Source organism: Alligator sinensis, unplaced genomic scaffold (genome assembly GCF_000455745.1).
Source record: "Alligator sinensis unplaced genomic scaffold, ASM45574v1 scaffold61_1, whole genome shotgun sequence".
NCBI classification, from domain to species: domain Eukaryota; kingdom Metazoa; phylum Chordata; order Crocodylia; family Alligatoridae; genus Alligator; species Alligator sinensis.
In genome coordinates this window covers 1,805,529-1,819,240 of record NW_005841986.1, presented here as the reverse complement: position 1 = coordinate 1,819,240, position 13,712 = coordinate 1,805,529, and the positions used below count along the sequence as shown (strand labels likewise).

General features: G+C 48.9%; 1 protein-coding gene across 1 annotated transcript in view; it reads left to right on the top strand.

Moving 5' to 3' along the window:
* The window catches only part of SH3PXD2A (SH3 and PX domains 2A), a 304,812-nt gene that overhangs the window by 115,586 nt on the left and 175,514 nt on the right, over positions 1-13,712 (top strand). The window contains 1 exon segment of the mRNA XM_025201204.1: positions 7,376-7,452. Coding sequence (XP_025056989.1) covers positions 7,376-7,452 — 77 coding nt within the window.

Genomic DNA, 13,712 nt, shown 5'->3' with positions numbered 1-13,712 from the left:
CCCTTGACTCAGCTCATGGATAGCACCGTGCCTTCAAATGCTCTCCCTGCCTAATGGTCATTTATGAAGGTTATTGTATGTCAGATACTCATGTATTTTCCTGCGGGGATTTAGGGGAAACATGGTTTAAAAGGCCCGAGGGGGTGGAAGGGAAGTGTGTGTCTCAAGCCCAGCTGCACATCTGTGTTTCTTCCATGTGTAAAAATCATGAAAACAGATCTATAGACGCGCACACAGAGCAAAATCCTTCATACAAATGCTCTCTCCCCAAAGAGGGTGTCGGTTACTGTGGGGGAGGCTGCAGAGCCAGGAAAGAGATGCTATAACAAAGCGAGGGCCAAATACTTGTCTTGGTTACGCTCTCGCAATCCTATGGAAACCGGTGTAACCGAGACGAGAATCTGACCTACGGTATTGAATGGACAGGGACTTTAAATCCAACGCGTCACTTGGCAACCTACAGAGGCATTATAGCTCTCAGCTCGGCAGTGAAGGAAAAGAAAGACCGGAGCAATAGAGAAGTAATGGGCATGTGTGCGTAGAAACAAAAGCCAGAGGTATTTGGAGGGGTTTGGAGGCAGCTGATAGACTCGACCGCAGCAGCTGTGGATTCTAAAGCGGGTCGTGGCACCCGTCTTTTTTAGACATAAATCACATGAAGTATCCCATTATTTTTAACATACCCATAAATATCCTAGCTGCATAGGATGCATATTTATTACATGTTAGGTTTCATACACAGTGCTTTGAAGTTTGATGGCTCTGCCCGGGTGAAAAGACGACACATGATACAGGGCGAGCACTAATCTCCCCCGTGTTCTTGCTGTAGCAGAGCGGACCCGTCTCCTCCGTACTCTTTGGTGCTGCCATGAAGAAGATCCTGGCATGGAGCAATCAGTGTCCTTAGATCCTTTATCAAACGTTGTGGTCAAAACTATTTTAAAATAATAGGGTAGAAGAAAACAGTTGAGCTAAGAGCTAAATAACAATTTGGCTTCCCACGTGTTGTATGTGGTAGGTTATGTCGGGAGTTCCCAGTACCATAGTGCCTCAACCAAGGGCTACGCTGTACTCTAGGAATTTGGGACCCAGAAAGACATCCTCCGAGCTGACTATCTTACCGTGTTGGAGGAAGGTGAAGAGTTGCAGTGAGAGCTGTAGTTGGAGATCTTGTTTAGAGGACGCCTTAAAACTGACACAGATATCAGGAAAGGCAGCTACAGTAGTATGGCTTAGCAGCCCCAGACAGACTTCTGTTCTCTCTCTCAGGCATGAAGAAGTGATTGGGAAAAGGGAAAAATAAACAGCTTTTCATGGAGGCAAGTGAAGCACCGTTTGCACTATTTTCTGTTGCAGTGCTGGGGTGAGGCCTGGCACTAGGCTGGGATTCTTTGTGATGGCCCGGGCTGTGAAAGGAAAATCTCCTTTTTAAACAGGTCCTTACTCTGGACCAGTTGCTTGGCATACCTTGAGAGTGGTTTTGAGGGGGGAGAAGTGCTTCCTTTAGGAGTCTCTCCTGTCTCAGCCCTGCCCCTCTGAGTTTGCTGAGCTGTGGGTTTCTCCCTTCCATGCCAGTCTCCATGTGCTTTCTGGTGCTGGAGCTGGCAGAAGCATTTCACTCCCCCACCATTGTGTTGGAAGGGGACACGTCCCTCATCCCGACTACCACGAGGTGTTCAGTGTGCAACTGGGACTGGTGAGACAATGCATTGCCTTTTCTTTAGTGTTGCGGTCGTGTTGCTTATCAGAGCACATGTGGGCATTTATAGGGTCCAGGGTCCTGGCATGCTCGCTCCTGGCTTATCTGCTCTTGATTTACAAAGCACATGTAAAAGTCCATGATGCCCAAAGCACAGCGTTACATAGGAAAACAGCGTATTGGAAGCATGTTATTAAGGTGGAAAAGTCAAGTGTTCAGGTTAGGCAATGCCTGCATAGCATCATTTTCATTCCTGTATACATTCATTCACATCCTGGGCCGCGAATGAAGCTGGGATTCCTGGGAAAACAAATGTGTGGTCATAGCATTAAAGCCGGTTTGGACGCACGATGTGTCTGTGCTGGTGTAACAACCCTTTACAAGGAGCAAAGAGAAGCCCTAAACCCCCGTGCTGGTGTGTGGGTTGTGTATCAGCCACTTTTTCAGGGTAGCCATTTCTACTGTAGACCAGTACTCAACCTTTTGCCCCCATGGGCCAGATGAGTTGTGCGGCACCAGTCCTAGGGCCAGATTGGACCCCACATGTCAGGATTGGGCCCTGCATGGCTTTGACTAGTCTTTGTGTGCCAAGATTGGGCCCTGGGACCCTGTGCTGCCTTTGCCCAGCTGTACGTGCTGGGATCGGGGTCCCTTACCACCTCCGTGCAGCTGTACAAGCCAGGATTGGGCCCCAGGGTGCCCCACTGCCTCCATCTAGCCCCAAGGCCTGGGATCAAGCTTTGGGGTGCTACACCACCTCCACCCGGCCCTGCACACCAGGATCGGGGCCTCAGCGCCCCACACCAACTCTGTCAAGCCCCATGACACCTCCATCCCCAAACCCCACGCCAGGATTGGGGTCCAGCACCCCATGCCACCCCTGCCTGGCCCGGTGTGCTGGGATCGGGTCTGTGGGATGGATGACATGGCACCAGGGGATGGATTTGTCCCACAGGCCAGGAGCTGAGCATCTCTGCTCTAGGCAAAGCAATTCCCTGCCCTCTACCACCTAATGGCGAGGCACTGCCTCTTGTGAGCAGCTCTCCCCAAATGGTTGCCTACTTGTGTGCCCCAGCTCATCAGTGTACAACCGGAGTATAAGTTCCACTGGTGTAAACGTGGTTTATGTTGGCCCAGGTGCAGGAAAGGAAAATGAGGATGGTCTGCAGCACAAACCCGGCATGATTCAGGGTGTCAGGCTTCTATTAGGAATGTAGAGGAATACAAAACCCTTGGTTCAGAGGTGATGACTTTTATCTGACCAACTAGGAAATAGCAAAAAAAATATCTTCTCTGCAAGCTTTCAGGCACACGCGCCCTTCTTCAGGCTCAGGGGAAATTAAAGGTGGTCAAAGTCCCCTTAGGTAGAAAATAAACTTCGCTTTGCACAGAGGAAGCTGAAGGTGGATGTCTGTTCCTCTGGGTCCGTGAGAGTCCCTTTGTGTGAGTCGCTCTTTGATGTGCAGATAAGGCAGTGTCTCTTCCCTGGTGGTGTCAGGTGCCAGGAAGGCAGGGAGGTGTAGAAATCGTTCTTTCTTGTTCAGCAGTGAAGTTTATCATTCCAAAACCGGCTAAAATCCAGTATCTTCCATGCTTTAGGGATCTGTTTTATAGCCGTGTTGGTCTAAGACAAAGAGGAATACACAGCTCTAAAACTCTTGGTTCAGAGGTGATACCTTTTATTAGATCAACTAGAAAATAGCAAAAAAATGATTTTCCTTTGCAAGCTTTCAGGCTCAGGCGGCCTTCTAGTAGCGTATCCCTTTCCCAGAGAGGTCCCATTTTTCAAACAAAACGGTAAAATCAAGTGTGGCACTGCACGGCTCTTGTACCCTGCACCATCACCAGAGGCTGGATGCTGGGCAACTTCACCCTCTTAGCTTAGAAGGGGCTAGCAAAAGCCACATGCATTCCCTGCCTTCACCATTTCCCCATTGCCCCAGTTTTGTAGTCATTTTTAACGCATTTCTTAGCTCTTTCATGGCCCCGGCCAAGGCTCGTGCCTCGAATCCTTGCAGGGTGCAGTGCGGCCAGCTTGTAACCTGCCGTCCAAGGTGGAGAGGGGCTTCTCATTCAGCACCGTGCCAGGCTGTGGAATGATTAACAAGCGTGGGGCATGATTCCCGAAGAGAACTGGTAGAGCGGTGGTCAAGTTTTGTTTGTCACTCAGCAAGGAAGAGTATACCATACATACCCACGTATATGCCAAGCCTTTCTTTAGGTTCCTAACCTGCCTAGGGACTCGCTGGCCTCCCATGGCTTTCTCGCACACTTTTTCTGGCCCCACTGCTTGCTTCTCTGTCTCCTGCGCACTTGCCGATGTGGTGTGGGGCTGTCTGCAGTAGCATTCTAGCTGAAACTTGCTGTTAGAAAATCCAAGCTCAGTGCTAGCGTCCCTGTTGGTTTGGTAACGCACTCCTAGGGTCCACGGTGGGGGAGCGGAGAGGAAGGTGGCGTTTCAGCTCCGTTATATCATCCTCTTGTTCCCAGAGGAGGAGACCCAAGATGTTGGGGGGGAAGATATGGGCGGAAGGAGGAAAGCCGCGTTACCTGTGTCCTTGCACAATTCCTAGGGATACCGTATATAAGCAGAATCACCAGGGCACCTGGAAAGCTGCCTTTTCCACACCCTTCTGTAGCCTCAGAAATGGGGCTTCTCTTCCCCGCAGGTCCTGAGGGCCTTTGGTATTAGGATGCCACGTTCCCAGTCTCCTTCATGCCTCTCACCCCCAAGTCTCAGTAGTTGGACAAGTTTTCTGGGTCTCCAGCCTCCTCCCCTGTGCAATGGGATTGTCCCACCCCTGGCATGACTGCTGCACCGAAGGGCACGTGGCAGGTGTCCATGGGACTACTGCTACCCGTTCAGAGTGCCTGTGACCCAGTCTTAAGGCCCTAATACCCTGGGTATCTGCAGACCTAGGCTTAAAACCCAGATCAAACCTTGCTAACTCCCGATGCTGGTGTTTGCCAGTTGGCGTGCTCTGCACAGGGAACCTCAGCAAAAAAAATACGCTAGCACCTACTGGGATTTGTTTCATGTGAGCACCACAATCAACTCAACATTTTCCATCACCATTTAAGGAATGAATTAAGACTCATCATATCCTGGGGTCTTTCTTGCCCTCTGTGTTTAATATAGCCTTCCTTAATATATTTATTTGGTTTCTTGTGCGTTGAGTCTTTCATTTATTATGTTCCTTTGAAGACTGGGCCTCCCTGTAAACTGTCTTTTTTCATGAAGCTGAATTACATTTACAAGAGATCTTTAATGTGTTTAAGTCTTTGGTTCCTTTATGTTTTTATATGGTCACTAGTTTGGCTTTCAGTTTGTGGCTTGGACTGAAAACAGGAAAGCCAGCAAGCGAGATCATTTCCAAAGCTCCGCGTACTCTTTCAATCACATGTATAAAACTCTGAAAGAAATGAAAAGCTTGCCCACATCAGTGCTTTTCTAACACTGACAAAGGGGCTGCTTTATTCTCTCTTACCCCCCAAATAAAAAGAGGGTGTAATCATGTGGCATTTTACCTTGATGGGTCTTTAGAAAGATTGAGAGAAATCTGACAAATGCGTATTGTTCATCCCATTTTACAGAAGGGAAAACCAAAGCCAAGCGAGGCTTTGATTGGCCATTTTCGCACAGCAGGGAAAGCAAGCCAGGGGACTCAGCCCAGTAAAGCAGGTTTTTTGCTACCTTGTTTACCAGTGACAAATTTATCTTACGGGTCCACGAAGACCCTCCAACTCCATTTGGAGCCTCAGTGCAATAGCGCGTTGCATCGCTGTTGTGACTTAGCACAATCCTGGTAATGTTGTAACTCAGGCGTGGCAGTACAAAATTTACAAAACAGCAGTTTTTGCTCCCACGAAACAAAGATGAATGAAAACCACATGCGTTTAGATTTGGGGGGTGGGTGTGCAGGGGGTGAGATCCCTGTTTGCTTGGCAGCAACCAAAGTACCCAGGCTGTAAGGCCTTTGAGACGAGCAGTCTGGGAAGAAGTGGATCAAAAGTAGGAGGATCCTGAGAATATTTCGGTTCCTCTCCTCTCAGCTGTTCTGGCTGTTTGAGTTCTCAGATGCTGTACGCCGCCGGGCAAGATCGATGCTCCTAATTCAGGCCTTGGATCAGATTCCCCTTCCTCGCCATTTCCCATGTCTCATGATCTGCGGACTTTTGTTCTTCATTTTCCCATTGCGCAGTGGGAGTAAGTTTGCGGCAGAGGCTGGTCAAAAGGCTGGTCTGTGCCTTACGTCGAAGTTTCATGTATTAAATAAAGCTGGCAGACAGCGTCATCTTCCACCACACAGAGAACATGTAATTTATTCTTGTCTCAATATGTTAGAAAAAAAATACAACATGAGAGAAGAAGGGGAAGAAAACCACCAAAAAAGGATATAAAGAGATTATCTTTTCAAGCCAAAAAATACCAGCTCTATGACATCCTTTTCTGTGGGAAACTCAGTTTCTAGATTATCCTGATAAAGTTTGTTTTAATCAGTTTAACACAAAATCCAGCCATTTATTTAGACTGAACTTGCTCACACAAGTTTCTTCCTCTGAAACCATCAAGGTTCAGAGGGTTTTTTTTTTTCACTTGAAGAGGTATTAAAAAACCTACACAATATAATGTATAGGCCATGGTTGAGCTTCTAGAAGAGTGGTTCACAACCTTTTTAGACTCAAGGCACTCCTCAGAAGATGCCGGCTCTTGGTTTTCACTCCCTTTTTGACTACAGAAAAATAACAGAGCAATTCTTCTGTTGCAACAAAACTCAGAAAGGCCCCAGCAGGGCAGTGTTTTAACAATATAGCTTCCTATCTGGTATCTCTGGGTTTATCTTGTGACCCAGGTTTGCTAACAGTGCTAATGTTGTGTGGCACCCTGTGATACCCTTGAAAGGATCTCAAGGCACCCCAGGGCGCTGTAGCACCCTGGTTGGGAATCACTGTTCCGGAAGACGTAGCTAAATCTTGCCAGTTCATTCAGTGTTCACTGGTTGCCTCCCGTGGGTCTTTAAGGACTCAGTCGTGTGCTGCCTTGGGGTCTTTTGCTCTGGCTACTTGCATCGCCAGCGCACGTGTGGAGGGGTGAAGAGCTGCTGCGAGCAGGGAGCGGGCAGCACGTGGGTGCTGCACTTACAGGGAGGGGAATGCGTGGGTCACAATTTGCTTGTGGTCTGGGAAGTCCACAATCTAGCCCAGGAGGGGAAATGATAGGAGTTGTAGGCTGCAGTACCAGTGCCCTCTTGAAAAGTGAAAATCCCATCCCTACCTACAGATAGTGGAGTTTGGTTCCTGGAAATGGGACTGAGGAGACTGTAGCAGAAGCATCATTGGTAACACTGAGGCCGGAGTCTATGAGAGTAATTAGGAAAAACAATTTGCACTTTCCTATGAGACGTTCCTGTGGAACATTTCTCAAATCCTTTGCAAACATTAAGACTCCCATCGCTCCTGTGAGGTAGATATTGCTGCCCTCGTTTTCTTGGTGGGGAAAATCAGACATGCACAGGTAAAGAGCAGAGCCAAGGTCAGAGAGGCAAGTTGGTAGGACTGAAATGCTTTTTTTTCCCCCCTGACACCAGGCTTTGTGCCAGAGCATCGCTGCTCTGTTCTGTTGTAATTAAGTGTATTGCAAGTTCCTAAACCCTTTCTTTTTATGTGTTTTCTCAGGTAAAATCCTGTTCCGGAGGAGTCATGTTCGAGACGTGGCTGTGAAAAGACTGAAGCCCATTGATGAGTATTGCAGGGTAAGTACTGGCATTGAAAGTGGGGGCTGAGCTTTGACCTCCAGGCTGCAAGCAAAACTAGCTCCGAACTACAGCGTCCCACCTGGAGCTGGAGATAGGCCGTTCCAGACAGAGCTTCTGCAACTCAGGGAGCCCAGAAGAGTTGAAGTGAGAGCCTTTAAGGACCCTTGAGCTAAAATGTGCAGCTTTGCATGTGCAGACTGAAATAGGTACCCTTCACAGGCACAGAAGCATCTAGCAAATGGTACAAGCTGTGAGCAGGGTTTTACCTGCTAAAGCATTTCAAAGTAATGTAGATTTTATTGCTACCTACTGGGGTTCTCTCTGTTGCGCTCTTTGTCTGTACAAGGAGCAGTTTCGAACGTAGAGGAGAGGAGCCAGTAAAGCAATGTCATCCTTACCCATCCTCCTGTTCCCTTAGAATAGGCTCATGAAGCTAGTTAGTACTTCTTGGAACAGTGTTCCTAATACTAGGTGAGGCCCTGGCATTTCACCGTAAGTAGGGATGGACTTAGCAACCTAATCTGCCTTTTCCATCTATGGCCATATGATTTGTTGACAATTAATACTCTGACACTAAATGAAAAGTTATTTCTAAACAAGCCTGGCTCCAGCTTTTATAGAGTGATTTGCCATGTCAAGTGAAGTGCATAATTTAAACCCCAGACTTCCTCTTTTATTTCCTATGGGTTTTTCTTTAGAAAGCAAGATGGGGAGGTGGAGGGGAAAAATGTATTCACAAGAACTCTTCCTGTCAGACATTTGCTCATCCAAAGTGGGTGCAGACTGCTGGAAACCGCAGCAGTTGCTGGGTAGGAAGAGCAGCAGTTCTGTTTCATTGAAATCCTTGACATCTAAAACATCTGCCCGAGGAAACTGGATAAAACATGTGATAAAAGTCTTATCTCATGAGATCAGGCTTTTGATGCAACAATTAACGCAGTGTCCGACTAATAACGGCCAAGTGGCTGTCTTTAAAACTGCGCGCTTGTACTGTATCCCCAGCATTCTTCATTCAGACAGGAACCGCAGGGGATGCGTGCAGTCAGAAATAATGTCACGGGTTCACCGAACAGACGCGCCATCTAGAAAGTGGTAATTTACTCCGGGGGGTGCTGACATGACCCCTGACCTCCGCGAACTGGAAGCTGGTTATCTGGGCTACCATTGTCTAAGGAGCAGACAACCCGGTACTGGGTTAGGGTTACATCACCGGTCATGTCTGAGGAGTATATCACAGCGACAGTTGTTGCAAGGATCATTAACACTGAAGTGCTGTGACCGTCGCTAGCCACCCCTCTCATTATGTATTTACTTTCTTGGAGGAGCCCGTTCAAACCTTCGCTGGCTTTTCGCGGAGCACAATGAGCTTCCTTCATTTCCAACAGACTTCTCATTTATGCAAAAACAGGTTCAAGTAAGTAAGGGGCAAGTTTAAAGCTGTGGCTCAGTTTAGAAAGGCCTGTAGAAGTTTGCTGGCATCTCCTAGGGAAGGCTCTTTATTTAATCTGCTTTGCTGGCGTGTGGTGCCCTCTGCATCAGTACTGCACATTCAGCTAAAGGTCTCAGGATCTCCACTGGCCACTGAATGGTCCCCTCAAACATGCGGAGCTCATGAAGTGCCGTCAAGAGCACATCCAGTTGCAGGCAGATCTCCTCCATCTCTCCCATAAGAGTCTTGTGCCCTAGTCATGGGCAGAAGTGACACAGTGGAGGGTCTGTCTTGGAGCTGATGCAGCCATGATCCTGTGGTTCTTAAATCCCACAAAACAATAGAGATCTCTGGCAGTACTTTGTGCCAGACCATACAGGGCTTTATGGATGGCGGCCAGCACCTGAATAGAGAAGAGAAGGGAAGGCTGAGAGGGGATCTGGTGGCCGTCTATAAACTGGCAGAGGGGGACCAGCAGGAAAAGGGAGAGACCCTGTTCCCCTGAGCACTACCAGGAGTAACTAGGAATAACGGCCTTAAGTTGATGGAGAGCAGGTTCAGGCTAGATATCAGGAGGCGCTGCTTCACAGTCGGGGAGGCTAGGATCTGGAACCAGCTTCCAAGGGAAGTGGTGCTCGCTCCTGCCCTGGGGGTCTTCAAAAGGAGGGTAGATAATCACCTAGCCGGGGTCGTTTGACCCCAGCATTCATTCTTGCCCAGGGCAGGGGGTCGGACTTGATGATCTGCTCAGGTCCCTTCCGACCCTACCAACTATGAATGTCAGAAGTCTGCAAACCTCGTGAAAATGAGGCTTTTCATAGATTCATAGATGTTAGGGTCGGAAGGGACCTGAGCAGATCATCAAGTCCGACTCCCTGCATAGGCGGGGAAGAGGGCTGGGTCTAGATGACCCCAGCTAGATGCCTATCTAACCTCCTCTTGAAGACCCCCAGGGTAGGGGAGAGCACCACCTCCCTTGGGAGCCCGTTCCAGACTTTGGCCACTAACTGTGAAGAAGTTCCTCCTAATGTCTAGTCTTTTGTTTGAACATTTCTGGTACTTCACAAAGACTGTGAAAAGACTGAACATTTCTGGTACTTGCTGTTTCCATTCATTCGGGGTTTGACCATCCTATGTAGGCAGAGCAGGGAGGTGCAGAGGGGTTTGGAAATGATAAGGGAAATCAAACACTTCAAACCTCAAGATCATTTTTGGGCGGGGTTTTGGGAAAGGAGAGCATATTAGGATCTAGTCAAAAAGAGATTTTTCATTGACTTCAGTGGTCTCAGAAGTTCAGCTCTGCTTGGTTGTTTCATGTGTGGGATTTTTTTTCTTTGTGCAGTTGGTTGGTTGGTTTCTTTTTGTCGATATTGGCGTTTACTTACCTTCACTAGAGATCCCAGGGCATGAGGGTTTTGGATCCCTTCTCTGTGACCCATGCAAACCTGAATGGTAGCAGTACCACAATTTAGGAATTCCCCAGTGTGAAGATGACTAGCACTGCTCGGATGCTATGAATCAGGAGCCTAAGGACTGGGCAGGGTCCAGACGTTATAGGGAGGTGGAAAGACTTTGTAGATAAAACAATATTAACTAGTATTAAATGAGTGCTATGTGCATGCTTTCCATAGACTTGGGAGAAACAAATTCAAGTCCAAAGAGTTTGGAAGTGTTAACTGATTTCTCATTTCCCCCTTTCTCAGCACTCATATTAATTCAAATAGTTCAAGAAGCAGCTTCTCGCCTGTGCAAAGGGTCTGCACAACGGGTAAGCAGCACATCAGTCCCACTTTGGCCATCCAAATACTTTGAATGGGATTCAAGTGGTGGAAAGCCACACACGGGTGGAATTTGCTTTTGGGGAAGAGGCATGTAGACACAGAAACACTTTGAGTGATTTGGGAGATGTTGAGCGTGGGTGAATCTGACCTGGAGGGAATCTGAATAGAGATGTTAAAATAATCCCCAAGGCCATTGTCTGTTGTTCGCAGCAGCAGTGCCAATGAAGTTGGTAGGTCTCATTGCATAGTTGGTTGAGGCGGAGAGTTCACTGTGGTCTTTGCCAGCTGAGCCCGTCCCCCCACCATTTCACCTGTCCCGGAAAGGAGCTGTTCAGAAAGGCCCTGACACGTGTGCGATAAGAGCGCTGCAACTCCTTTTATCATTTGGGCTTGCAAGCAATATCGTCCACGGTGGGAGGCTTTGCACATTGGAAGTGCAGGCCTGAGATCTTTTCCCCCCGCCCAAAGAAACAATGAAATCCAGGCAAAGCCCCTCCAAGCATTCGCACGGAGATGATACCGTGCAGGGAGGTCTGTGAAATGTACTGTACTGGCCTCGAAAACCTCCTGCACTCACCAACACCGGACTCCCACACTGCCCACGACCAAGCAGACCGCCCACGGATCCTGTGAGGTTTCCCTCTTTCATAACAGCTCGGGGAAACTGCTGTGATAATTAGGCCAGTTTTTGGCACGACAATAAGAAGCATTTAAGAAGCAATGAAAGGAGAAGGGAATATTTTCAGTGCCTTTTCTCATCTCTGAGCACAAGCTGTAGCCCTCTGAAGGTTTTGCTGGTTACTTTGGAGAGAGTAACCGGACAGACCAGGCGAGCTCTGCCTGTAAACAGTTGTTACCCACTGGAATTGATATCTCTGGAAGATTTCCCTCTTGGAATCGCTTTCGTGTGAATTGAGTTCCTCTGGGCTCATCTGAACCAATTCCCTTCTTGATTTTGAGAGGCTTTTGCCAATCTGAAATAAAGAGCAACTTCATGGGGTTGTTATGCCAGGGGCGATTTATTGAATAAAGCTTCTAAACTTTGGTGGCCAAAATACATCTCTCTTGTGAGCGTGTATCCAATACATACTGCCCCTTGTGAAGAAATGACCTCTGTGTCCTTGCTCATAAAGCCACTGCACTCTCCTTATTTAACCCTCCCTGAAAAAATGCAGACCGCTGCTTCCAGTCTTGGGGGGCAAATGTTGTGTACTTGGGGCCCTATCTGGGAAAGCAGCCTCTATATCAGGGGAGCAATTAGGCATGTGCATTAAGTCCCATTGATGTAAGTTAGTGCTGTCCGGATTGGGGAGAGGGGGTTTCCTACATTGAATTAGATGGAACCAAATCAAATCTCCTCTTTCATCACGCCGTAGACAAAGGTTAGGGCATGTTCAGAGCTTAGCACCTACCTTGGAAAATGCTGGTGTTGTTTTTTGGACACGGTCTGCAAGTTGTGAGATCAGAATCTAAAATGCAGAACAGGCTTTCCTCTCTTTTGCTCCTGCCCATCCTCCAGTCTCTATTCCAGTCTGTCAAGCCACGTTGCTACTAAGCCCTCCGTCCTGAGACTTTCTGGTCGTGTCTACGACAGAGTCAACCTGTCCTCAAATGCAAAATGAATCATAGTTAGGTCAGGAGAGAAACTGTGAAATGTGCTCAGGAAAGGCTTCCGAGATTTGTCTTCAATATTTGCCAGCATTTCAAAAACTAGGAAAATTTAAATCAAATTCTAATAATAATAATAATTAATAGTGTGCTGACAACATGTCATCTGAGTGCTTGAGTTTGCACTCAGTACTCCTTTAATGTGTATTTTCCTGCACAATTTCTGAGGCTTTTAAGAAAGCAAACTGAAAAACAGAAATCCCTACATTAACATTTCCGTGAGACATCAGCAGGGTTGGACCCTTCTCAAGCAGCGGTCCTCAGCCTGTTTGTACCAGGACCCATTTGTAAACATCGATGGCCAGTCCCGACACACGGCCCCCCGGTCCTTCCAGTGCCCCTCACTCGTGACTCACAGCCCCTGGCCTTGCTGGTGCCCCTACTGCTGACCCATAGTCCCTTCCCCCCCCAGGCCATGCTGGTGCCCCTCACTCCCAACCCACACCCTCCTCCCCTCCAGCCGTCCCACTGGGGCCACAGTGCAGTGGCTGTAGCGGCTCTGATTCACATGGAGCGAGTCTGGCCCCAGCACGGGCTGGAGGGAGGAGGGGAGGCCTGTGGCACCCCCTGCCCTGGGCTGGGGCTTCTGCGCTGCACTAGGCAGCCTGGTCACGGCCCCTCTTGCCCCCGCGCAGTGTCTCCCGGCCGCCCTGGCCCCGCGAATATGGGCACCAGAGGTGGTCTTCCCCTGTGTGGGCCAGCTGCTGGAGGGGGTGCACCGCAGGCTTTGCTAGTTGGTTTCCTTTGTTGTCGGCAGGGGAAAGGTTGGGACTTTCCCCCCCTTTCCACAATGACTTCAAGTCCAGTCTCCCTTCCCAGGCTTGGCATCTCCACCCGAACCCCCACCCCCGTCACCTCCAGGCAGTCTCAGTGTCCCGCTGCCTGGATGCCGCCCCTGATCTCCCACCCCACTTTGCAGTCCCAGTTTCCTTCCCTGAGCTCTTCAGCCAGACCCTGGGCTCACTCCCCAACTTATCAGCTGATCCCAATTTCCACTCCGCACGGGCCCCAGGTCTCCCCACAAACTCTTAGGGCTAGGCTCATCCCACTCGCACACTTCTTGCCCTGATAGACTCCCCCCTACTCCCAGTCCACCTCCTGTCCTCTGTGCATTAGCATCAGCGTAGCATCCTCCTCCATGCTGCCTGGAAGCCAGCAGGGAGCATGTTCAGAGTCCAGGGGAGACAGCTCTGGTCCTCAGGACCCCATCAGCCTCCCATGGCCAAGGAGAGGTCTAATTAGCCTCTGCAACACTGTATTAGCATGCAGGGATGGTGCATATAGCATTCAGATAGCATACAGGAGCTAGGTGGGAGTGAAGCATGTGCATAGGTGGGATCTACAGAGCATCCAGCTGCCGAACTCAGCCAAGACTTTAT